This window comes from Necator americanus, chromosome III (assembly GCF_031761385.1).
Source record: "Necator americanus strain Aroian chromosome III, whole genome shotgun sequence".
Taxonomy (NCBI): Eukaryota; Metazoa; Nematoda; class Chromadorea; order Rhabditida; family Ancylostomatidae; genus Necator; species Necator americanus.
In genome coordinates, this window is record NC_087373.1 from 34,206,633 (window position 1) to 34,233,159 (window position 26,527).

Genomic DNA, 26,527 nt, shown 5'->3' on the forward strand with positions numbered 1-26,527 from the left:
TTTTTCAAACTATTTCATGCACATCTCGGAGAATACTTTTTAAAAACAGACACACTTTCACCAACAAAGTAGTGCAAAATTATCATAACAGCCAAAAACTACTAAGTGGTACTTGTTTTGTCACAAATTTTATGTAATATCTAGTTTAATAGAAAAAAAGAAGAGAAAAGGATCTAGCGAAAAGAGCCTGGAGTCTCAACAAATATGTAGTTGCCTCAAAATTAATGTTAAGATAAATCAACAGGTCGAAAAGTACCAACAAATCACAAACCTAACTCCAATTAAGACCGGTGCGGAACTGAAAAACTAAACGTGGTTGCCAAAGTTTCAGTCGGAACTCTGCTGAAATTTTTCTGGTGATTCTGCTAAAATTAGCGGGAGATCTTCATGCAATATCTTCTTGTGAAATTCAGTTTAAAAAAAAGCCTTCTTATAGACTTAATTAGCTTCTTCTATATTCAGAATGGGAGGCACGCATGAGGATGAGTCCATGGAGTAACAGCTGCACCGTGGGCAGCTGACTTCTATAAACTTCCACCAATACACCAACACAAATTACGAGTAGAACTGAACCTCGTTTTCCTAGTAGTATAAGTTTAATGAAATACCACATTCCTCATTACTTACTGTTTCTAAGGGAGGTCCATCTGTCCGTCTTGCTGAGAGTTTCCTACACGAATTCTAAATTTCTTTCGAACTTCGGTGGCAGTGTTTATGGATAACACGTTTGTGGATCTGGAAAGTACAGCTATAACTTCGTAAATGATTTTTCAAAAAATCAAAGGAACCATCTTGAAATTACGCCCATTTACACGGTCCCTGAACGTTGTTTCAATACAAAGAAGCAAGAAAAGAAGGAGAGTTGCATTTTCAAATAACAGAATTGCAGAAGACCACAACGCGAAACTAAGACACTATTGTAGCCGCAAAACCAGCTAGAGCGCGGTGCAGTTGTGTAAGCGGTTGCGCTCGAAACGCGTGGTGGAATGGTCGATCAGGATCGAGGTGGGTCCTGGCACTGCTAGCTTCATTTGGACTGTAGCAGTGAGTAGAGCTAGTGAGAGTCCCATTTCGATCCTAATCGCTCCCTCCACCGCGTTGCTTACAACTGGCTGAGCTTCAAGTCGTTTGGATCCAACTATACCCAAAAAAAACAGCAAGTAAAAAGGCTAGGAATAGAAAGTTCAAAATAGAAAGCAAACAAAACATAACCCTTCGTTCCTTCTTTCATGAGTTTGTGTTAGGGCTGTTCTGTAAAAAACTATGTCATTCACAGCTTAGCTCAAAAATCTAATAACTTTCAAGTAAAATTTAGGTTTTTAGGCCATGCGACGGAAAGCCTGAATTCTGTTTGAAAGTTATTATTAATACCTCCTGATACTACTGAATTGATGGCTGAAAGTTCTCGATCCTTGTCTCTTTCAAAATATACTTGCCGCACTTTCAGGCAATTAAACAGAAATGAGTTAAAGGCAGCGTATCACGATTTTGACGTAGTGGAAAACCCACCGCGAAAGCGTAGAGTTCAGATAGCAGAGAGAACCCAGCATGGTTCCGCTAATCCTTTCCTAATCATCGTAGAGAACGGCGTGAGAACCACATTATTTCCTACGAGGTACGTTACAACGCGCAACTATGTACACGATCCAGTCCCCTCAGCATCCTATCAATTTTTCTCAGTAGAATATGTTGTTTAGAAGACACAATTGACCACTCGGTCATGGATGCGGTGGGTGCACAAGGGTGGTTGTTGCAACTGAAATCGTCGTGAAAAAAACGCCGTCTTCCACGCCATTTTTCACGACGATTACGAGGAGATGATTGGAACTGCCTCTGGTTCCGCTACTGACTACCCAAACTCTACGCTTTCGTTGTGGGTTCCGCACCGCGTCAAAATCGTGATACGCTGCCTTCAATGTTTTCAGTTCACAAATAATTGTACATAGTGGTGCTCATATCTACAGTCAACTCAAAGCGACATGAAGCCTGGTACAATTGCGTAAGCTTCTACCGAGGATCCGACGAAACCATCTAAAGCCCAACCGCTTACCAGTTACACACAAGTCAGCCTGTTTCGAAACACAGCAAAACTCACAGTCGAATACAACATGACGAACCTTGTGTTGTTTATGCTATGTTTTAATCCACAGTAGTTCCTTCATATATAGTCAGGTCAAAACGACCTGAAGCTCAGTGTAGTTGCGTAAGCGGGTGCGGAGAAGCGTAGCGGTTAGGATCGGGGGCTTGTTAGCACCACTCATCGCCGCAGTTCCATGTGATGGTTCCCCTCAATCTCAACCGCTACGCTTCTCCGCACCGCAACGCAAAGAAATCAGCAGAAACATGCAAACATGTAAATCGCATAAAAATTATTTTCGAAAAAGAAAAGCGAAGTAACAATGGCTTACCAAAAGAATGGTCCACACCATTTTCGCCGTAGTGGTATCTATCGGGGAAAACAAGCTGCAAATTACTCTTTCTTGAGACTTGGATGTATATGAGCTGTATGCTTACTATAAAGAAAAGTCCTTGGACAACTGGATGAAAACCATGCAACTACAACTACAAGAAACATAACATCCGATTCAAAATTAACATTCTCATTAAGATTTATAGAACGATATTGTAGCATTATAAAAATACTTCTAATACAAATATATTGAGAGGCATACGTGAAAAAGTCATATGTCACGAGGCTATGTACAAAATGCAATAGAAAATTCACTGTAAATGATTCTCTACGTCTGGGAACGTGTCTTCATGTGGTGTTTGGCTTCGTATTGCTGTTTATGAGCTGCTCTGAGCTCAGCGTCACGAGTCTGGAAAAGGAAATGTTCAAATTTATTAGCTGAAGTAAGAAAACTCTTTGGCTATAGGATGGAAACCATATGGTTATCATTATAATCAAGTATTCACACTGATGAAGTTCTTTTCATTACCCTACAAGGATTTTTCTTCACACAGCAATATTTTAGTAATAATATCTTGCCTATATTATCATGTCATAATAGTAATAATATATTGCACAATAAGAAAAGTTCTTAGTAACTACAAACCAGACCAAACCAAAGTGCATGCAGCATAAAAAAGGCGATTTCTGCAATTTTCTGTACGCCCGGAATATATTTCAATCTAAATCGGATACTGGAAAGACAATGCAAAAAAAGAATACTCATCAAAGTGACAGGTGATTCGAAGACTACAAGAGAACAATTTCTCTCAAAATTCCCTTAACAATACGATAATTGTGATAGCTATGATAGATGAATATCTAAGACAATACCAATAAAAAAAAGATTCTAATCGGAATTAATATATTGTTGAGAATGCACAGACATCAAACCGGACGAATTTCTGCAAGAAAAAATGTCGCTTTCAATCGAAAATCGAAATCGAAAATTCAAAATAAGGCATGTCTGATGTTGCATCGAAACTAGCGCTGAAAGTACAACAATACCACCCGGACCTATAATACCATATGTACTGAATCAGGAACATCAGCAACGGTAGCGAACAAAACTTCTCCTTTGCGCGGGTTTATTGGTAGATTTTGCAGCATGAGTAGATCATCCATATCCAGTACTAATATCACGACAGGAAAAAGAAGAAAACGAATTTGGAAGAGAAACTACGCAAACATTGTTCCGCTTTCAACCTATCCCTCACGAAAAATTTGTCGTCAGCTGTCTCCAAGGTTAATGATGGTACACAGCAATTCATAAGTTCATTAGGAAAAAATGTAGTGAAATGCAAAAAATGAAATGAAAGCATTAGTATTTTGGAACCTTAGTCACGATAAGAATATTGTGTAAGTCATTTATACTGACACATTATAAATACTAGAACTATGCTCGATACGACCAAAAAGTGAAAATGAAAAAGAAGAGAAAAAGACGCGTCTGATGTTGGTAGCATAGCCATATTTTGAGTGATCCATGATTCCAAACTTCTTTAAACTTTCAAAAAGACCAGTTTAGAAGTTGTGAAGCCCGCCTTTCAACAGTTCCTATCTCTGGCAATCATCCAGATCTACTGTATGCTTAAAACTCCGTAGTGCGTCGCTGATGAAGTTGGACCAAAATAATGCTAAGAACAGTTGCTTGAATGGCTACGGAAGTGCCGGCGCGGTGAAACTAGGTTCTGATTGATGTGGGACCCTTGCTAACTCCACTCGGACTGCCTGCAGCGATGGGTGGTGTTAGCGAAGGTCCCATCTCGATAAGAACCGTTAGCTTCACCATGTTTCGTCAGCACCCTTCGCAGCTGCCCGAGCTTCTGGTCGTTTTGACCCTACTACATTTTGGCTTTCTCGTAAACGATGGAAATAAAGTGCACCACATTCATATTGTGGAGACGGGGGTAGTTCCGCTCATCCCTCCCTGCATCACTGCAAACAGCCGCCTCCAGAATGCTGTTTTGTACGACGCTATCTATTGCAAGGCTCCACCCCTTGCGCCGCCTCCGCCCTGCGATTCGTCGAAAATCAATTCGAACTGCCCCGATTGGCAGTAAGGGACACTACGGGTGGCGCGCTGCAATAGAAGGCTTCGTACAAAACAGCATTCAGGGGCCGGCTGCTCGCAGTGATTCAGGGAGAGATGAGCGGGACCACCCCCTCTCCACAATCTACGACCCCGTATACGGATACTCCACCTGAAATCCGCAAAAGCTCAGAATCGTACTATGCTGCCTTTAAGCCTTTGCATAATGGTTGGAACTTACACTTATAATTGTCGATTATCAACGTGAAGCAAGAACCAAGACTGTTAACACGATTCTTCTAACAGTTTTGTTTAAAAAAATACCCAAAAACCCTGCAGATTAACTGTGCAAACAGAGAAATAAACACAACATAGCAAACGACGACGAACTTACTGCAGCCGCTTCGAGACCTGCAATTCCTACAGTTTCCGGATCTGTATCGCTGGATGAACCATGAACTGTACGCGTTCCAACAGTAGACGTTCGCTTCTTCTTTTTCTTGCGTTTCTGTGATTTCTGAGCTCTTTCTGAGAGTTCGCAGGCAGTTATCGTTGTTGTCGACGAATTCGAAAAAAACATCAATTCTCCCGGTGTGTTGACCATCGAGTGAGTTGATTCGTTCGGCTCATGGCGGGAAAACCCTTAAAAATTGAACTCTGATCATTAGGAGATGAAGAGACGAGCGAAAAAAAAAGAACAAAAAAAAACCAAAATTGTCAATTCACCTATAACTACATTTCCTGACTCAAGATGCCTTAAAAGGTCACTTTCTTCCAGTTTATAAATACGATTTTCCAAACGCAGTAACTCCGCCTAAAAACCACAAATCTGGATTAGCACCGTTACTGAAGTCTCTTCTTAAAAAACATGTCAAACGCACCGATATTTCATCACGTCTTACAGTAAGTTCCTTTAAATACTCTTGAAAACAGCCAGGTCTCGCTCCATACATTTTGTCACCGTTATTTCATTCGCAAAAAGCTGGTGCAAAAATTGCGAGCGCCGTCGCGCATTGGAATGCCCAATCACGTTCGTCGCAGGACCCATATGGTTTGAGTGGGCGTTGTTTCACTGCACTTTCCGTGTAAGGAGTGTGGCACGTCTGTGGGCAAGCAACGTCCAGGTGTTGTTTTCAAGTGGTGGTCTGGCATCTACCTTAGCCTCGTCTTCAATTTCCCACAGCGGGTAAAATGTACTGTGGGGAGGGGGAGAGCTGAGGCGCTCATTGGCGCCCTTATTTATCGAAGTAAATAATTGAATAAATCGGGGCCCTAAGACCTAAGCATTAGTCTTGGGGGATCCATGACATGTAAGCTAAAGTTACTAAGAGGAGAAAATGAGTTAGAGCGTCCTCTTCCTCCCCTCTTCTCTCCCCCAAATACATTTCCCTCCCACAGCTTCAGTAGTTTCTTCGGATCATAAGCAATTGGCAGGAGCATTTGAAGCGTTTTGCAGACAGTTATCGTATCTCATCGTCGAATTTGTCGGTGTCGAAAGGACAGAACCTGTAGTTACTTAAGGATTTGCTTAGGACTATCTAGGTTGGATGGTTCTTCAAGATTCTGTCGTTTGTGGTGCGGAAATAAGCGAAAAAAGAACAGCAATTAGCATGTATAACCTCCTTTAACGTATAAACTCCGTAATTTATAGACTTGCACAAACTCTCAAAGAAGAGTAAGAAGTCGTTTTCAGGAATGTGGGTGTCTACCTTCACTTCGATACTTCCGTTCACTCCACCTCACCGCTTCGAGCGCAGTTGCTGAAGCAACTTTACCGAGCCACAGCGCAGTGACTTGCTTCACTCCACTTCCTGAACAAATGCAAATGTCATGTGGCGTTGGAGATAATCGTCCATATAAAGCACCTGGATCGACTGCATCAACGCTGGCATTCATCCGGAACGTCTTCAATCAGGTGACCGCAGCTTGTAAGTTGCCACGTATATTACTCCTCTAGTTGACACACATGCTATCTTCCCTCTCTCTTGTCCCTCAATCGAACGCGTGTCGCTAGTGATCGTTCGAAGATAGATACCGACGTTTATACGCTGAGCTGATAGTGATTATTCGCTTATTTTGAAGGATTAATTTGGCGGTTTTTTGAAGTGTGGTTCATTCTATGCAAGTATCTGCTACGACGTTGCCTGCTGTCACTAAGGTCGGTTGAGCGCCACATGAAGCACAGTGTAGTTGTGTGCAAACGGTTGCGCTTGAAGTGGCGCGGTAGATTGTAGCGGTTAGAATCGGATGTGGGCGCTTACCAGTACCGTACATCGCTGCAGTTCGCAATGGTCCCACCTCCATCCCAACCGCCATCATCACCGCGCCACTTCAACTTCAACTTCAACTTCGGGCGCAAGCGCTTACACAACTGCACCGTTCTTCACACGTCGTTTTGACTCGACTATAACTTCACTCAGACACCAGCGAAAAGTGGTCCCCCTCGACACCAACCTCCATGGACCACCGCGCCGCCTCGAACGCAATCCCTAAGCAATTGCACCAAATTTCAGATCGTTATCATCCGACTATAGCACCTTAAAATTCTTGACTCCGGCACTCTCACAGTGATTTCGATTCGGTTTGCGTAGAGGGCGAAAAAGTGCGCATAAAATAGAAGGTGGGTGCGGTGTGTGAGGATCGTCACGGTCACAAAGTTCAAAAACCTCTGCGCTGATTGCAAATGTAAATACTCGACAAATTTTGAATATTTTACTTGCATCGGCCTCTCATATACAGAGTGAGCGGCAAGTAAAAGCAGTGGAGTTTAGCTATAGTCTATTCACATCTAAAGCGCTCGCAAAAATACACTGATTTTCGAATGTTCTTTTGTCTTGAAACCTCGGCATATTCTGTCTGTGTTTTGCTATAGTGTGCCTACGAGGTTTTTAGATATTCTGTGTGTAGATCAAATAATCTATGTCGTCGCTGGTGATCTACACGCAGTAATACTCATTCGCTGGTACACTGAGTGACAAATGCGTGCAACCAGCCGCGCCACATCCGGTGGAGCAAAACGTAAGACCATTTTCAATGTAGATAGGTTTCTGTTTTCACTACCCTGAACGATTATCGAAACACTGACCCAGGGTAGTGTGGCACTTGACGGGATAAACGTAGCATTGTTCCAGTCATCCTCTATTTAGGCCTCTGAAGACGGCGAAAAAGCCGAAACGTCAGGCAAATAAAGGTTACATCTAGAAACCTCGTAGGTACACTACAGCAAAATACACTGATTTTGTTGTCGTTTGCAGTTCGTGCTAACTCGTACGAAATTCTAGTCTTCAATTTAGAATTCGGTACGCTACGATGTGGATGACTTGATTGTACGAATATTGAGCATAGCCACACCCGGATACTCATTAGTTAATAGCGTCAAGGAGAGCGAGCTTATGAATCTATGCACAGTTGCTAGGTAATTTTTCAATGTACCATTTTTACGAAGTTTGAGTACATCGATTTGCGTGATTTTGTACTTGAATCACCTAGTTATATCATCTTTTAAAATCTTTCTCTTTTGAAATTTAGACAGGCCTTCTTGAGTCAAGCATCCTTAATCGACCTAGAACCTCCTTTAAAGATATGTGGCGACATTCATGGACAATATGCAGGTACGTAACGAAAGGTTCATAATTGTACGAGTGTGTGTAGTAGGTGTTACTATACTACATGAAAGTTATGATCCTCGATCATTGACGACTGATTTTTCTTTGTGAACGATCTTGCTGATCCCTGTCTTCGACAAAATATCATATTCTTTCTCGTATTCTTGATATTATTCAACAGATTGATTTTGTAGATTTACTGAGGCTGTTGGATCGTTCCGGTTTTCCACCTTTCGTTAATTACTTATTTCTGGGTGATTATGTGGACAGAGGACAACAAAATTTAGAATGTATAGCACTACTCTTCTGTTACAAGGTATGATTTATGTCATTCACATTCCGTAAAGTCAACGCGGTATTTTGTGATGGTCAGCTACGTTTTGTGCGATTATTTTGACCTAAATAGGCAGTCCACTGTGCTTTGTAATGATTCGCTCTTCTCTACTCTTTGATTCGGAAATACAACATCCACAGTACATCATTTTCATGTACTTCACATATTTAAAACAAAATTGGTTGTTATTGCTTTCTGCACCATTGATAGAACATAATGTGTCTTCAGATCAAATATCCAGGAAATTTCTTCGTATTACGCGGAAATCACGAGTGTTCACCAATTAATCGAGTTTATGGTTTCTTCGAAGAATGTAATCGACGATATCAAAGTACTCGGCTATGGCTACAATTTCAGGTATGCTTTCAGTTATGGCAAAATCAGTAGGAAACATGTTAAAATGTTACAGGATGCGTTTGCCGCCTTACCATTCACTGCTCTTGTGTCCGGGAAAATCCTTTGCATGCATGGCGGCCTTTCGCCGAAGGTATCTTATTTTTTGATTCCAAAAATAATTGATTGTTTCACTTGTAGTTTGGTCAAGTTACGCCAATATAGCCAAGGTCATTTTCCGTGAAAAACTAGGATCATAAATGATAAAAAAGAATGATCTGTCTGATGTTAGTCAATCCGCTTGCGATGCGCATCACATTCACTTCAATTCAGAATCGTTTGAGGTTTTTGAACGGGATACGATATACAGTGATTTGCGGGGCTAGTCGTTGCATCAAGTCAGTGTTTCTACCCTCCCAGACAAGACTAGTACCAATGGATAGCACCCCGGAGGGTTTAAAGGCTTTGTTGGCGCGGAATCGAACCTTCGATTATGCACACGCAGCTGGACCTTTCATCGACTGCGCTACGCCGCCTCTACTAGGATCATACCTAGGAAGAGTTTGCGTCCTCTCGATTTCTATGCGGTATTATCGTTTCTCGAATAACCTAGTACCTCGAAGACTTAACAACTTCCAAATTCGGATCGGTTCTTAATACTACGCCTTGGTTTGTCTCAATATTTTCGGCACAAATTTTGTCATGTTTCTTCTGCAAGAGATATACCACAAACTCTTGAAGCTAAGGTACAAACTGTCGGAAACAAATCATAAACTCAAGAAGGTGAAATTAGTCAAAATTTCTTCTTCAGTTGAAGTCCATGGAGCAACTGCGACGGATAACTCGCCCCATTGATCCGCCCAATCCATCGCTACATATTGATCTGCTGTGGAGTGATCCTGATAATTATACTAAGGTGAGATGCGTTTCTTTGTTGTTGTTTTTTCTTCAATAGACGAATTTGTGATACTGTTTTCTCTCAAATTCATAGGCGATCCAGGTTGTACTTCTAGGGATGGGCATCAAACACACGGGGTGTTTCATATGTTTTCGGACCAGATGTTGTATTTGAGATGAACCACATTCTAGATATTGAGCTAGTCGCTAGAGCGCATCAGGTTAGAACTATAATCGAACAGTGATTGGTTCGTTCGCAAATCAGGTCCATTCCAGGTTGTTCAAGATGGATATGAATTTTTTGCCAATCGTAAACTTGTGACAATATTCTCCGCACCTCATTACTGCGGTCAATTCGATAACGCTGCTGCTGTGATGAACGTGGATGAGAATCTTTTGTGCTCTTTTACGGTGAGTCAAGTGACCACATCTAGTGAACTCCGACAGAAATCGTTTTCTAGATCCTGCGACCAACTCTGAGAGCATGTAAGGTACAACCAAGATAACGAAGTAGCATTCGTTAACATTGAGAATAGTTAGAGTTAATTTATTCATACGTATCTCATTACTTCGCTTTAGAAGAGCGAATTCCATTTATTGTAATGTGTAAAGGAGCAATAAAATATTATAGTTGTGAATCGTGGATGAACACAGCAACAATAAAGGACCAATTTTAACCTAAGAATCGGACGATATTTTTCGTAGCAAATGACGAATTGTCATAGCTAAGAACTGTTTCTGAAGCTACACGTACCTTTAGTTCTGTTCTATTTTTTATGATTATTTCCTCAAATGAGTGCTTAGGCTCACCTCTTGTTCTTGATGATTATTTCAAAGATTTACGCGCAAAATTGTTTCTACTCTATGACGTCTTCTCATCATATCCAGAAAGTCTCGAAAGCTTTCCGCTTTGACTCAACTCTTCGTTATTCCTTGAAGTTGTTGTTATATTGAAGAATGAAGTGAAGGTATGTTTGTCCCACTTGACTAATTTAATTTGTTCAAGACAATTATATACTGTGATTATACAGATTCCACCAGTAGCCATCAGTTCTAAAGTTAAGAAGGATTGAGAGTTCCTCCAATATGAAACTGTGTTTAGTTTGCAAGAAGTTTAGCTTGGAACAGGGATCAGTTTAGGTTCGAGACGGTGTTATGATCGTGAATGGTTGCCGTAGTGCGCAAACTTGTTTTAAAATGAATGAATTTTGAATTGATAAAGAACGCTTCAGCTTTGCTTCGATTGAGTTCGTTGACCTATTTTGAGTATATTCATGTTTTTTTTAGAGGTTTTCTATTGTACACTTTGATTAGTGTCCTTTACTTTTAAAGAAACATCAGAATCTTCCGCACTGATCTTGAAGAACACTTTTTTTTATCTAATTAGAAAAGACTGTTCCTCACTCGGGAACCTAAAAATGAGTTGGAAAATAAGTTTAAAAATTTTATTCCTTTCGAAGTTATTACATCACATGGGAGCAGATCGTTCTCGACTGTCAACTTGTCAGTTTGTTGATCTCGATGGGCATGCGCAGTAGTGTGAGTCTTTTCCGGGTTGACCTGGCTGACCAGGCATGCCAGTTTGTCCATTTTGGCCAGGGCGCCCAGTCTGTCCCTTCATTCCGGGCATCCCTGGCTGACCATTTGTTCCTTGACGACCATCTTCGCCGTCTTTACCCGGAGCTCCTGGAGCCCCTGGTAATCCGGGGTGTCCAGGCATGCCAGGAGCTCCTGGTGTATACTTTGTTCCTGACATTCCAGGAACACCCGGCTGACCCCGTGTTCCAGGAAGTCCGTCGTTTCCTTTCTCCCCGCGTGGACCTGGCATGCCGTTGTCGCCAAGTTTCCCTTGCAACCCAGGACGTCCTGGCGGTCCCAATGGGCCTTGTGGTCCGGGTTCACCTGGTGGCCCGACACTTCCCGGCGGTCCAGGCGGACATCTGACACAAGTGCTCTCCGTCTGCTGTTGAACCAGCACTCCTATTCCGGACTGGCCACGAGTGCCAGGCATTCCATCTGCACCCGGTTGTCCTGGAGGTCCTGGCATTCCAGGTGGTCCAGGAGGTCCTGGCGGGCAATTTGTTCTTGCCATGGCACAAGGGCAGGCAGATGTTCTCGAAGGATCTGAGTCAATGACCTGACGTTTATTCTTTGGTGTATGGTTCTTCGTATCTGTGTAAGCGGCAACGATCATTTCCCATGCATCATCGGTGTCGAGCTGTAAAAGAACTACTTTAGTAGCGGTAGAGTCATAGCATATTTCTGTTTTGGCGATTTTTGCAGATTACATCGTTCAGATACTCTGAAAACATGGCATAAGTTGCAATTCAAAAATAGAACAAATTATCAAACTCTTTTAAAGTGAAGTACCATGTGGAAGTATACAGGTTTCCTTACGGTGTTGGTTGAGAAGAGAAATATGAGTCCCCTGCTTTCTTACAGTCCGGTCAAAACGGACTAGTGCCTGGTGCAGCTGCGTAAGCGCTCGAGTTCAAGGTGGGACCCTTATTTGCTACACTGCGATTGCAGAGATTAGTAAGGTCCCACATCAACCGCAGTTGCTCACGCGACTGCATTGGTGGTTTTGACCTAACTACAAAGAGTAAACATCGATAAAACTTCGAAAGTAATGGGACTTCTTTTGGGGTGTAGGAAACATTTAAAAACCTGATAAATTTCGCTGATTTTTTGTGTTGCTAGTATTGATGGTCAGGGATTAAAAAAATAAAACGTCCAATTACTTTTTCGCACTACATAGTTCAAATAGGAATATAAATAGACCTTCACCGGACCTACCCTGAATTCCTTCATTCCGTCCATAATTTCATCCCGAAGGCTGTTAATATCGTTCACAATAATACCCATAGCAATGAGAATCGATACGGTAATCACGGATGCGGCACTCGTCGTCACTACGAATACCGTCGACATTTCTGGTGATTCTGAAAGCAGCGTAGACGATTAAAGGCATCACTCCACGAATCTGAGGTGGTACGGATTTCAGGTGGACTAGTCGTATACGAGATCGTAGATTAAGGAGAGGGGGGTGATTCCGTCCATTTCTTCCTGATTGCCGTAAAAAAACGGCCCGCAAGACACGGCATCGAGCGTTCCGGCGCACTATTTTCTACGATGAGTTCGATTAGAGCGCGCCAGCCGTGTGCACACGCCGCATCTTCCGGGCCGTTTTTTTACGCCAGTTAGCAAGAAATGGACGGAATCACTCCCTCTTCATGATCTACTATGCGAATACGAATACTCCACCTGAAATCCGTATCATTTCAGATTCGTGGGGTGATGCCTTTAACGGAACATTAACGCCTCTATCACTGGATAGTGACTTACCTCCAGCAGCGATTCAGGACGAATCGTTTGATTGAGTTTGATCAAGCGCAACAACTCGCTATTTAAGCGTGTTCCACTATTACAATTTGTGAAGTGACTGTGAGCGAGAAAAAAAAAACGAAATGAATTGACAAGCACAACAGTTCCACCACCGTCGACATCACAACGGATTGGTTCCACTCGGAAGATAGCGTTTTTTTTTCTTTTCAGAAATGCAGCAATGAACGTCTATACAGCTATGTAGCAGTTATGATATCTTCTTAAATTTTACTGATTTTTTTAGTATAATTTTAATTTTTTTAAAGAAGCTCTACTGGAAAATTGGAAAAAAAAGTGTTCTGCTGAAACAGTCCCAGCAGAATCTTAGCCAATCACTAAAGTGTTACGGCTTTTTTTTCCTTAAATGAATCTCAGGGTAATATATGTAAGGACTGGCGATTTTCCTCACACCACCGTTCTTTTTTGTATAACTGGAGTTTTTTTTTAATGGAATTTAGGAGGAACTGAAGAGCTAAAATAAATATCAACAAATAAAATAATGAAAACGAAAAAAAAAAACAAAAAGCCGAAATAGAAGGTTTCTGAACACAACAGACTCTGAAATTTGAACAATGTGGTGCCAGCGGAAAACTACGCCAGAGTTCTTTCCATAATCATTTTTTATTACAAATCTTAAGTGAACTTAATTTGACCACTTGAGGAAAAAAAATGGGCCAAAACTGCAGCACACCTATGTATATATTTGTAGGATTTCTTATCATATTTTCTTGTGCTTTTGTACAAATATACTTCCACAATTTTATGTATTGTTATTTCTAAAAAAAGAACAAGAACAAACGAGAAACCCAACAAGTCACTTAGTGATTGGTGTTTTTCTACTCTCAATAAAAAAAGTGACATTGAAATTCTGTCGGCGATGTAGTTCCTTCGCCGTTCGTAAAAATCAAAGGAACTAGAATTTGCAAATTACGCACCATCAATATCTCCGCTCGTACTTTCAGAGGTGTCCGAGTTTTCTTTTATCTTTTAGATTTTTTGTCGAGCCTCACCTATCCCCTATTTCCTAGTACCTGCTATTCCCTTTTGCTACTACTGATTAACGTCAACAAATACTTTCATGAAAAAGTTGGGATTCCTTTCAGTTAGGTGAAAACATTGAGTTTCCACAAAAAGTCCCCTCTAGTATTTGCTCATTCCTGATTCTTCTGGTTCGATAAAAGCAGTTTCTAAGGTTTATAATTGAATTATTCCTGATGGATTTTCAAGATATCGGAATAAAAGACGTGGCTGTGTCTCACTTTTATCGACTTGAAGCAAACGTTAGATTCAGTTAACGGAAGCGGTCATGGAAGGCTTGGACAACCAAGGCGCCCCTACTCGATAAGTAAAGAAGAAGTTACATGACAACTTCACGAGATTTTTTTAATTTTATTTTACAGTAATGTCACAATCGACGAGAAGAGAGAGACACACACAATCAGCCACAATATCCAGTGCCACTCTCGAGAATGTAATGCGAGGACTGGGAATGGGAGTGATAACTGACGCCCGACAGTTGCACCATCTTCGTTTCGCTGATGACATCGTTTTGATGAAATCAAGCATCAATCAGACGGAACGAATACTGGTCGAATTTGGTGAAACGCATAAAAAAACGGTCCTGGGCAAGACGATTTTTATGAGGAACGGATGGGTTTATGGTGCCCCATTCACGCTCAACAGAACGATTATATCCGAATGCTCCAGCTAAGTATACGGTCGGGGAAATAACATGAAGAACGATCTGATCTAGGAACTGGGCAGAAGAAAACGTGCGGCTTGTGTAGAATATAAGAGCATCGATGATGTAGTGAAGAGGACTAAGAACATCTGGCTTCGTGCTCACCTATTCAACACCACCGCTTTTCCTGCTTCGACCTACGGGAACCTGGGCGTCTACGCATGCACAAGAAAAATGCAGTCAGAATGGCATAGAACATTTAGCTGAAATGGTGATACTAAGAGTATCCCGCTTCTCACAAGTGGAGGGGAGGGAGATTTCGAAGTTTTGTCCTACGTCAACGATCGAAGATAAGAGAAGCTGCCGCATATGCTAAGGAAACTGCAGTTAGATGAGCCGGACAGTTGATGCGTTTGAACGACAGTTGCTGGATAAAGGTCGTGAGCGACTGGATACTACGCGATATCAAACGTACCGCAGGAAGACGTCAACCCGAAGATCAGAATTCTTCACAAAGTCCCTCAAGGGAAAATTGAATGGCCTTCGTGTTTTTAGCGAAAGGAGAATCCACTGGACGACTCTCGCACGCAACCGGACCTCTTCACGATGTCCTTTAAACCTTTGAACCATACCACGAGTATGACGTGATGAAGGAATCCGCGGGAAAATCTAGAGTTTGTAAATTGCGGGATCCAGGGTGGTTCCTTATTGTTGTAAGAAACGGTGTGGAATAGAACCTTTTGAAGACGTTGCAGCGTACCACCTTTGGGCATGCGCCAAATCCAAGTGCGATCGGTCGAAGATCAATTATGCCTTCCTATTGAAGTAAAACCAATGAATAGGCTGTTAAGGAGACCGGAACGTATGCATAGAGGAGCGCTCTAACGTACCTCGTAAAAACCAAAATGGTTCCCACGCCGTTTCTTACGCTGATCTGGCAGAGATGAAGGGAACCATCCCTGATCCCGCAATCTTCAACCCCAACTCTAGCGTTTCTCACGATTTCCCTCACCACTTAAAGGCATCACCCCACGAATCTGAGGTGGTGCAGATTTCAGGTGGAGTATTCGTATACGGGATGGGAGACTACGGAGAGGGAGGTGATTCCGTCCATTTCTTGCTAATTGCCGTAAAAAACGGTCCGGAAGATGTGGCGCCGCACAAGACTGGCGCGCTCCAATCGAACCTCTTGTACAAAATGGTGCGCCAAAACGAATGAAGCCGTATTTTCCGGGCCGTTTTTTACGGCAATTAGGAAGAAATGGACGGAAACACCCCCCTCTTCGTAGTCTCCCATCCTGTATACGAATACTCCACCTGAAATCTGCACTACCTCAGATTCGTGGGGTGATGCCTTTAGGATTCGTGGTATGCTGCCTTTAAGTTTTCGAGTCTATCGAAGAGAAGAGAAGCCATTGGGCAACTCTTGTGCGCGACCGGAATAAATAAAAATATTGATGGTGTCCGATCGAGCAGATCGACGAACTACAAACCTGATACAAAGGTAGCAGATGATTACTAAAATCGTTTACTTTTCCAGAATCTTATTACACTACTATAAAGAATGTTGACCTCCGATAGGAGAGAAATAAAATGATTTTTCATGAAAGTTGGCAAAGAATTTTTCACACTTCTCCGACATTGGGGGTTTAAATATTATAGTACAAAAATTCAGGTCTTCAAGAAATTTGGCTTCGGTTTCTTGTGTAATTTGATTTATCGGGATGCTTTTTGCGAACATAAACAATTAAGATACTTCAGCTGCCTCACATTTACTATTTCTGACTTTAGTCCTTCACACCGAACTCTCCTGTGGAAGCATAAGTAGCGGAGCCTATGGTTAGCGTCTCGGTCATTTTAACCAATTTAGCGTTTTCTGGGCTTTTACTTAAAATCGACCACAAGAGCTAGTCAATCTAAAAATATATGTCATTCGAGAAATTGCTACGTAAATACAGCTGGTAATCCTACTAAAATTTCAGAAGGATTCAGAAAATCTTCAAGACTGCTTTTGCTTAGTTGCTTTCGGGAAACATGAACAAAGCTGGTAATGAAGGAAAAAGGATAAAGTGTCTGGAGTTAATTAGAGGCATCACCCCACGAATTTGGGGTGATGCGGGTTTCAAGTGTCTATACGGAGTCGTAGATTATGGAGAGGAGGGTGATTCCGTCTATTTCTTCCTAGTTGCCGCGAAAAACGACCCGGAAGATACTACTCCAAGCGTTCCGGCGCAGTATTTTCTACAAGAAGTTCGATTGGAGCGCGCCAGCACAGTGCGGCGCCGCATCTTCCTGGCCGTTTTTTACGGCAAGTGGGAAGAAGTGGACAGAATCACTCTCCTCTCCATAATCTAGGACCCCGTATAGGAACTCTCCACCTGAAATCCGCACCACCCCAGATTCGTGGGGTAATATCTTTAATCCGGATGGGATGCGCCCCGCGTTCACTTCAGTTCAGAATCGCCTGTTATTTACGAACGTGTAACTAGCCTATATAATGACTTGAGGGAGCTAGCCGATGTGTAAAGTCAATGTTTCGATCCTCCCAGACAAGTCTGGTACTAATTTATCGACCCCGGAGGGATGAAGGGCTTGATGAGCACTAGGGCGGAGTCGAACCTCCGATCGATCGTGTAGGCAACGGGATCTCTAGCTGCTACACTACACCCATCCTTAATAGAACTGTTATCATCCTTAATAGAACTGTTATTATGTTAAACATAGTTAGCTTTGACAACGACATTACGAATAGGAATAAGGTGGAATTTTGTAGAAAGTACAATTCCATAGAAACAAATAAAAAACATGACGAATAAAAGGATTTTCTAGCCATGTAACGCTTTTGAATCTCAAAAATATTTGCGGTCTTAAATTGTTCATTGGTGTGGCAGTAATTTGACGCTTACCACAATGTGAATGTCCTCGGAGAAATATTAACATTTTCATCACATAAAACTTATAGCAGTAAGCTGAGAGCTACTATTTCATCATGATTTCTTTTTCTTTTTTTTTTTCTCGACTTTTATCTCTCTCACATTACCATATGCAAACTATACCTACTAAGCCCTTCCCAAACCCTTCGAGAAACCCCCAGCAATCTTCGAAGACTTGGTTCAAATGAGGTTCTGTTCTCAACCGTAAGTGGAACAAAGAATTCAGCTGCTATGTGCATATCTTTCATGTTCTATTCCGATTCTTTTTAATTGATTACATCGGCGAAAAAAGAAACGCAATTACGAGAAGTGCCACAAGTACACAACAACAAATTACAAGTAATATTGTAAAGTAAGTGAAGATCTCATTACGCAAAAAAGGAGGAGTTGAAAGAAGAACTAAAGACGAACTAGTGCGGTTACATGTAGAGTCGCCGACAATTAAAATCTGAAAGCTGGTCACAGAACGAAATTGCTCAATTACTGTGGACGGAGGAAGAGCCACGAACAGCTCCAATTAGCTTTGAGAAGAAAAAAGTGTGGTTACAGTCAGTGGATATGGTTACGAAGATGTAAAAGGAGACGAAAATAAAACATGGCAAAAAATCACGAGGAAAAGAAACCTTAAGTGGTAAGTGCATTAAAGCACGAAGGAAAGAAGAAAAAACCGATAACAAGGCTGCCGAATCGATTGATTGGAGATTTCTCTCGGAGAGGTCATATTGAGATCCCTCGCTACTTCCTCAAACACAGCTGGAAATTTTGTTCTGCAGTTTTCTAACGATTCCCTAGAGTTTTTTTTTTCATAATGTTGTATTTAAATAGGAACAAAAGTATACAGCTTCGTAAACTTTATACTCCACTATTCTAGTGATCTAATCAATTGACAGAGAAAGCATATTCCATTAAACCATTTGAAACCGTAACTATTTGAACGTATTATTTTATGGACTTTATTTTTTTCCAAATATTCATATTTTTCCCTTAATACGTTGAAAAATACTCTTGGAACTATGGGAAACGCTATTCTTTTGGCAGAGAAGTGGCTAACTAAACAGTTAGTCTCCATGCCTATCCCGGAAATAATCGATACGGAGAAAATCAATGATCTCTCGAGTAGGTGAGTGAAGATCTACTCTGTAGGTTACTAAAACAACGCGAAACGAATAAATGAATGAAGTATAATGAATCCGTGGATCCCAACTCCCTTGAGGCTGGAGGCCATAATAAGGTTTATTCAATAGAGGAAGACAGCCAACTGTAGCACTACTCTCTCACTTTTATTCCATTGTGGTATGAGTGCTGTATGATATTTTAAATTTTTTTCTTTTTCTTTTTATTTTTATTTTTAAAAAAGTGTCGTTCAAAAATAATTTTAGAGAAAGATTTTCATAGAAATGTAACTAAGTGAGAAGTAACAGCACAAAATCATACTTTGCTCAAACAACTTCGACTTTTTGAGATCCCAAAAGATCAAGAAATATTCGGATTTATGAACTACAGGCTGTCAAAGTTTGTTGCGAAGACAGGGTTCACGTGAACTGTTGAAGACTGCATAAGAAACAGAAAGATGCCAAGCGTTCTTTATAGGTTTGTTGACAAAATTCTTCACAGCTTATATAACACCCATTATAATAATCAGGAAAAAAACACTTTTCAAAACTGTTCCAAACTAAAAACACGAATCTATCATCCTGAATAAATGAATAATAGAAAAAAACAAAAATAAAAAATAAAAAGCAAAAAATAAAAATAGTAAAAAAGTAACAAAATATAAATAAAGTAAATACTGGTTTGTTTTGCTTCAATTAAACATTACAGAATGCAACATACATCATTTAACAGTCTTTCTGATCAGACCACCTATGCAGATTCACACCACTGCAGCAAAAATTTAAAGTTATCCTGATAATGATTCAGTTTCGTAAGGAGGTAAGGAGGATGAGTGGAATCTGAAAGCTACGAAAAGGAAAAGCTCCACCTTCAGGAAAAATTCAGGCCATCCAAGGACACAGGAGAAAAATCGACAGAAGACAAAAATGAGATATATCTGTGTATTCTGTATATGGGTATGATAGCGAAAAAAAACAGAAAATGAAAAATAAAAATAAGAACAGATTTTGAGAAAAATTATAGAATTCAAAAAATAAGAATGAATTGACAAATGCCCGGGAAGAAATTGAAGAACTGAACTAAATCAATTTGTAATAGGATACGTTGATTAATGGGATCGAAAAAAAAGTTAATGAACCCACCTTTTCTTCTCCATTCCAACATCGGCACTTTTTTACAGGATCATTGCTACAATGGTCGTTATTACATTACGACCGACAGGAATGTTCGTTACGTGCTAAACTTGAACGTTAATGATAAATGCGAAACATTTAAGAATCTCTTTGTGCTAATCAGTTTCACTTTTCTCCTCACATTCACAATTCTCAGCCAATTTTAACACCTCATTATGAACTGTGTACTTTCGAGAGAATTTCAGATTCAATATGAGACAAAATTACCCCGGATGTCGCATTATTTCACGATGTATGTATTTCCCGCCTGTATCGTCCTCGTGGTTAGATAAAATAACGAAATCACAAAACAAACATATAGTTGAATTATGAATTAGTTATTTATCAATAATAATTTTAAATGAATTTGTTAGTTTTACAAGACTATGTGTGCATAGCCGGTGCCAAAACTTTTGTTCTCTAGGTTGTCACATTGCAACAGTCACGAGACCAAGTGTCCGCCACTCGTTGGAGTGAAACATCTGCACCCCGAAGCGCATTAGTGCTGGACTTATCCTCGTTCAAAGAAACTTTGCCGGCGCCTGTACATGTATGGGTGGAATTTCATTGGTTCATTAGCTTGCAGCTAAAATTTCCCACCAACGAAAATTTTACTGGGTAACACTTTTTGAGCACAACAAGAAACTAAAGCAGAGAAGATGGTTATCCGTCTTCGTTCTGGGTAACGTTTCGGCGTCGTCGCCTTCTTCAGAACTTAAAGGCATCACCTCACGAATCTGGTACGATTTCCGGTGGAGTATTCGTATACGAGATCGTACATTATCGAGAGAAGGATGATTCCGTTCATTTCTTCGTAATTGCCGTAGAAAACGGCCCGAAAGATACGGCTTCGAGCGTTCAGGCGCACTATTTTCCACAAAGAGTTCGATTGGAGCGCGCCAACCTTGTGCACGCGCGCATCTTCCGGGTCGTGTTTTACGGCAATTAGGAAGAAATGGACGGTAATCACCTTCCTCTCCATAATCTACTATCCTACAATCCCGTGTACAAATACGCCTGAAATCCGTACCACCTCAGATTCGTAGTATGCTGCCTTTAAAAAAAAATCAAAGATAAGTGTAATCTACCCCTCAAACGTCTCGTCACTCCACAAGATATGACTTAGCTGAAAGACTGTTTGAGGACATTCTCAGAGACGCAGATCACAACATCACCAACCCTTCGTAGCCATAAAACCGTGGTCTTAGGGGACCGCTATTTGTTATAGAGTTGCGCCATTAATAGTAACTAATAAAGATCCCCCCTTGCATTTGACCCCGTGTGTCAAAACACGTATACGCTTTGATATGGCGACACCTCGTTGGTCACAGCGATGTATTCTTCTTTACAATTCATGATCGGACTTTTGGCTGTTATATAGAACGCTTCCAGTGTTTCGCGTCAGAACGTCTGATTCGCGTGTCAAGACTTTATTACTACAATTAGTGACAAAGATGTAACATACATGAAACGTACTTGGTTGGTAAAGAAGTTCATCCTCGTTATACCACGAAAGACGTTTCGAGTGTGATAAAAAGCGACGAGGATAGATATCGATGTATAGATACCGATTTAGATCAAATATGCACCGTTTTGTCCCATAACTTTTGTCCATTTTGATGGCAACTTCATAATTCCGCAGTTGAAGAAGTCCTTCTCCTTACTGGCAAAAAAAAATTGGCCCAATCATTTTCACGAGCATCTCTTTAAGCCACTTTGTACCATCAAGATAATTTTGCGAATACTTGAAAAGGTGATAGTCGCTTCCAAGCTCTCGGAGTTTCTGAGCTTCGTCGTTAAATATGTGCGTGGCCCGGCGCTGTTTTCATGGAACACAACACCTTTCCTACTGGCCAACTCTGGCTGGTCCTCGTTGATCGCCTGCTTCAATCTGGTCAGTCGTTGACAGTAGTGGTCCGAATTGAGTGTTTTGCCCGGTATCAGGAGCTCGTAGTGGATGATTCCCTTCCAATACCACCAAACACAGCAAAACCTTCTAAATCCGGGCTTGTCAAAGGTTGGGTTGGCTCAGCACGATTAAGCCGCGATCTTTTTCAGGTTTTGTTCTCGTAATGTCACTTTGAAGTTGTCGTATAGTATGATCACATGATGTTCACATTGTCAGATATAGCTCACATAAAGACATCTAGCGAAAACGTTCAGAACTTTCTACTTCACCTAATAGTTGCCGGCACTTATCTTTGCCCTGGTGACTGCGGCGCGCCTAACGCAACGTACGCACTCGGCTCTTCTTTGTCCCAATCGAGTGTGCATCGCTGCTGTTTAGACAAAAATACGCATTTCCAACCCAAAAAAAGTTTCATACATCACAAAATAATACTAACATTTTTACCGAGAAATGTGTCTAACGTTAATCAATCTCAATCCGCCTGGGATACGCCCCCACGTTCACTTCAATTCAGAATCGTTTGAGGTTTACGAACGTGTAACTAGGTTATAGACCTGCAGAGGCTACCCGATGTCAAATCAGTGTTTTTATCCTCCCAGACAAGTCTGACAACAATTTATCGACCACGGAGAGATGAAAGGTTTGGCGAGCACTAGGTATTCGAACCTCTGACCGATCGTGCAGACAGCGGAACCTCTTACCAACTGCGCTACAACCTTTCCGGGTTATTATTTTCACCATAATGAAACTGAAGTTTAGTTTTATTAAATAACTTAAAAAGTAGATGATTGTCTCAGGAAATGGCATTTTTGCTGCAAATTTAAAAGAATAGATTACTTAGGACCCATAGTAGACAGATTTTTTTTTAAATCTCAACTACTAATTTTCTGACAACACATGTCAATTGAGGTATTTTGGTGAACTCATATTGGTCATCGAAAATGTCAGCGAATTCAAAACGTTCTAAGAATATCGTTATGCTTGTGCAGTTAAGAGTTAAAATACACTAACGTGTCCTCCTTTTATATGCCACACTCCCTCAAAGGCCTCATCCCACGAATCTGAGGTGGTATGGATTTCAAGTGGAGTGTTCGTATACGGGAACGTAGATTATGGAGAGAGGGGTGATTCCATCCATTTCTTCCTAATTGCCGTAAAAACGGCAGGGAAGATACGGCTTCGAGCGTTCCGGCGCGCTACTTTCTACAATGAGTCCGAATGGAGCGCGCCAACCTTGTGCCATCTTCCGGGCCGTTTTTTTACGGTAATTAGGAAGAAATGGACGGAATCACTCACCTCTCCATGATCTACTATCCCGTATACGAATACTCCACCTGAAATCCGTACCATTTCAGATTCGTGGGGTGATGCCTTTAAGGGTCGTCTCCGCAGTACTGTTTCCACCTTGGAACAAGACAAAAAAATCTTAAAGACTAAATCCGCTAGTTTAGAGATCACTCTTTCAAACTCCATATTGATCTTTTGTTCAAGTCGTTTATAGACTTCTCCAGCAAGAGGAGGAGAGTGTTTTATGGAAAAAAAAGTCAAGAAAGCTGTAATAGCTAGACAACTACACATTATAATAGAACAGATTCGCGCCGTCAATCTAAAAGGGAACAAAAAAAACATTGGAAGGGTTTAAAACCTTTCCAACCTTTTCCTCAAATTTTTACTAACTCATTGTTCACGAATTTATTGGGACAGACCATCCATGAGCAACTAAAAGAACAAAAAAAAAAAATAGAACCGAATTTAACTCGCATTCTAACTTTCATATCTAATAACCTAAAAACAAAAGAGGACATCGTAATTTGAGGGGAAAAAAAGATGCATGTGGTTCACCAAAAATCTTCAGGATTACCAATAGAACAAGTTACAGTATTACAATGAATACTTTTAGGAATAGAGTGGAATTCCATTGATAGAAATAGAACGATGTTAAGAGTGTTCTGGAACCGTAAGAACATCTGAAATGTCGATGTTGTAAATACTTTAACAGGCCATAAAAGTTATAAGCCAGTCGTACGTGTAACTGTTATTACGGCACACACACACACACACCCTACGAAACATTTGGGAACGTGGAACTGATTGTAGGTTTTTCTACGATGCTTTCTCGTTCACCGAGGACTAATATAAGTTCAAAGGCGGAAATCATCGGTCATTTCCCATCACAAACTTCAACCTTTCTACTCGAGTACGAGGTAAGTATTCTCGTCTGTTATTCAATTATTTGTTTATTTATTCGAAAACACCCACAGGTGTGCCACAAAAAAAAAAAACAACAAGAACGAACAGAGCTCACTAGAATTTTGCCTAAGTTCCACCTAGGAAAGTTGGACCTTTTTAGCATATTTTCTAGTAGGGTGTCAGATCATTTTCCTGCTACAGAAGGTGGGGAATCCTTACCTTATCCTTAAAGTGGATTTCAGGTGGAGTATTCTTATACGGGATAGTAGATTATGGGAAGGAGGTTGATTCCGTCCATTTCTTCTTAATTGCCGTAAAAAAACGGCCCGCAAGATACGGCGCGTGCACAAGGCTGGCGCGCTCCAATCGAACTCCTTGTAGAAAATAGCGCGCCGGAACGCTCGAAGTCGTATCTTCCGGGGCGTTTTCTACGGCAATAAAGATGAAATGAACGGACTCACCCTTCTCTCAGTAGTCTATAATCCCGTATACGAATACACCACCGGAAATCCGTACCTCCCCAGATTCGTGGGGTGATACTTTTAACTCAGAACGGATAAGTCCGAGGCCCTGGGCGAACGGGTGGGAGGACCTCAACCTAATCGTCATTCCGTTCTCCATTTTCATCCATTTCTTTATGAAGAATACTTTTCAGGATGTCAAAATCCTATGTTATCGCTACCGGCGTCGCTACGCTAGCAATTCTATCAGTATTGATTGCTATGGGTGTTATTGTTAATGACTTGAACAACCTTCAAAGTGAAATCAATGAGGACATGAAGGAATTCAGAGTAAATTGAATTTTATTTGAATCATAATATTCATCACTCGAAAGAAAATGATCTTCAATTTTTCTTTTCGCGATAATCAGGAGCAAGTGCGCCCTCATCTGCAACATGCACCGCCCACTATTCTCAATCCGGTCATTTGTGTGCCCCGCTATCCCAAAGGGACAGAAATGGCGTCCGCCGTTTTTCGATGACCGTTATGAGCGTTGAACCAAAACAAGTCAGAGGAAAGTCCAAAAAGTGCCCTTCCTGCAACGGGTGCAAATAATTTTCTCCAGACGCGTAGCTGTTGCCCAAATAAACATAAGTACCACCCACCACGATTAAGCTTAAATTCCAGTTAAACTTCATTTGCCGCACTGCTAGATGAAAAAACATTCCATAGTTTTGAATGGCATACATATCATCTTCATAAAGTTAAATTTCTTCCGTATGATCAATCCATTTTCCATCGCCTCAACGACCACATCAGAAAAGTAACTCGAGGAAAAGAAAAACGACTTTTTACCTAAATTAAAAAGCAAACGCCAAAAGATTTGTTTTCTGAAATTTTGCATGATCAAAAATGAAATAACGTTGATAACTGACTCACAACAATTTTTAGGCTAACTCGTTCTTCAAACGTGGGAAAGAAAAGCATTTTAAATGTATATGCAGTTTAAAATTGTTTTTCAAGTGATGGCAATTACTTTAAATCATACCGAATACATCAAAAAAATGTCTTTAAAAAACGTATATTGTTTTTTTTTAAATCTTAAAAAAAATTATCACTATTTTCAGCTTAAAACGGATAGCGCTTGGCAGCTGATCATGGCTGGTTACAACAATGACTACAACAACAACACCAACAAATCGGATCTTCCGCTAGGAAGAAAGAAACGTACAACTACTGATAAGTGCAATTGTGCTCCGGTATCGACGCCATGCCCACCTGGACCAGAAGGTCCTCCTGGAGAGCCAGGAACACCGGGCAATCCAGGAAATGATGGACAACCCGGCGAACCGGGTATTCCCGGCATTCGTATGTTCTTCAGACAAGTAGGCGGCAATGGCTGTCTCATGTGTACCGCAGGCCCAGTGGGTGAACCTGGGCCTCCTGGTGAACCTGGTCCGGTTGGTCCTCCCGGACCGACCGGAGCACCAGGCGAGAGTGGTAGTCCTGGACCGAGCGGAGAAATGGGACCGATTGGCGACCAAGGACTGGAAGGACTTAATGCTGTACCAGGTGCAGCAGGCAGGCCGGGGGAGCCGGGTACCAATTATTTGCCAGGCGTTCAAGGGATGCCTGGATTTCCAGGACCATCAGGTCCAGATGGACCACAGGGTAGAGATGGAGAGGACGGTAGGCCTGGACCAGATGGCCAACCTGGTCCCGCAGGAGAGCCAGGAAGAGATGGGCACCCTGGCACGGATGGCAGACCGGGTACCCCTGGAATGGACGGACGACCTGGCCCAGATGCAACGTATTGTCCTTGTCCAGCGAGAAACCCTCCATCTTTATTTGACAAATAAATATTTGTTGTTGTATCGGATTCATGACTGACATTTCTTCTGACTTACCCCATACGCAATGCTCTCAACAGAATCCACGTATACACGGGTGCTGCTTTGAAGACAAAATTAAAAAAAAAAACCATTATTTTCACGTGAAATTATAAGAGAAGCTTTCAATCAAGAGTTTTTTTTCCAGTGCTATACTTTTCCATC

At 41.3% G+C, this 26,527-nt stretch overlaps 5 protein-coding genes across 8 annotated transcripts; 2 read left to right on the plus strand and 3 right to left on the minus strand.

Moving 5' to 3' along the window:
* Positions 1–712: 712 nt before the first annotated feature.
* RB195_011863 (uncharacterized protein) lies at positions 713–5,434 on the minus strand (the record flags this gene model as incomplete). 2 transcript variants are annotated; one of them, XM_064193458.1, is made up of 6 exons in its annotated part: positions 713–735; positions 2,409–2,479; positions 2,743–2,819; positions 4,876–5,123; positions 5,208–5,295; positions 5,363–5,434. In XM_064193458.1, the coding sequence occupies 6 exons, from the start codon at positions 5,432–5,434 to the stop codon at positions 713–715; spliced, it is 579 nt and encodes a 192-aa protein (XP_064051040.1). The 2 variants fall into 2 exon arrangements, with proteins under 2 accessions (XP_064051040.1, XP_064051041.1); XM_064193457.1 differs by lacking the exons at positions 713–735; positions 2,409–2,479 and having other exon boundaries at positions 2,739–2,819.
* A 15-nt stretch (positions 5,435–5,449) lies between these two features.
* Positions 5,450–6,377, minus strand: RB195_011864 (uncharacterized protein; the record flags this gene model as incomplete). The annotated part of the gene is made up of 4 exons (XM_064193459.1): positions 5,450–5,584; positions 5,638–5,753; positions 6,191–6,292; positions 6,347–6,377. 4 exons carry the CDS (start codon positions 6,375–6,377, stop codon positions 5,450–5,452), a joined length of 384 nt encoding a protein of 127 aa, XP_064051042.1.
* A 223-nt stretch (positions 6,378–6,600) lies between these two features.
* Positions 6,601–10,156, plus strand: RB195_011865 (uncharacterized protein; the record flags this gene model as incomplete). Of its 2 annotated transcripts, XM_064193461.1 has the most annotated exons (11): positions 7,460–7,524; positions 7,638–7,689; positions 7,775–7,896; positions 8,010–8,092; positions 8,281–8,402; positions 8,649–8,777; positions 8,830–8,907; positions 9,565–9,669; positions 9,767–9,871; positions 9,927–10,061; positions 10,112–10,156. In XM_064193461.1, the coding sequence occupies 11 exons, from the start codon at positions 7,460–7,462 to the stop codon at positions 10,154–10,156; spliced, it is 1,041 nt and encodes a 346-aa protein (XP_064051044.1). The 2 variants fall into 2 exon arrangements, with proteins under 2 accessions (XP_064051043.1, XP_064051044.1); XM_064193460.1 differs by lacking the exons at positions 7,460–7,524; positions 7,638–7,689 and adding an exon at positions 6,601–6,639.
* Positions 10,157–11,154: 998 nt separating this feature from the next.
* Positions 11,155–19,925, minus strand: RB195_011866 (uncharacterized protein; the record flags this gene model as incomplete). 2 transcript variants are annotated; one of them, XM_064193462.1, is made up of 3 exons in its annotated part: positions 11,155–11,868; positions 12,447–12,592; positions 19,904–19,925. In XM_064193462.1, the coding sequence occupies 3 exons, from the start codon at positions 19,923–19,925 to the stop codon at positions 11,155–11,157; spliced, it is 882 nt and encodes a 293-aa protein (XP_064051045.1). The 2 variants fall into 2 exon arrangements, with proteins under 2 accessions (XP_064051045.1, XP_013294533.2); XM_013439079.2 differs by lacking the exon at positions 19,904–19,925 and having other exon boundaries at positions 12,447–12,581.
* A 4,763-nt stretch (positions 19,926–24,688) lies between these two features.
* On the plus strand, positions 24,689–26,332 carry RB195_011867 (uncharacterized protein; the record flags this gene model as incomplete). The annotated part of the gene is made up of 2 exons (XM_013439080.2): positions 24,689–24,823; positions 25,601–26,332. 2 exons carry the CDS (start codon positions 24,689–24,691, stop codon positions 26,330–26,332), a joined length of 867 nt encoding a protein of 288 aa, XP_013294534.1.
* Between the last annotated feature and the right edge of the window lie 195 nt (positions 26,333–26,527).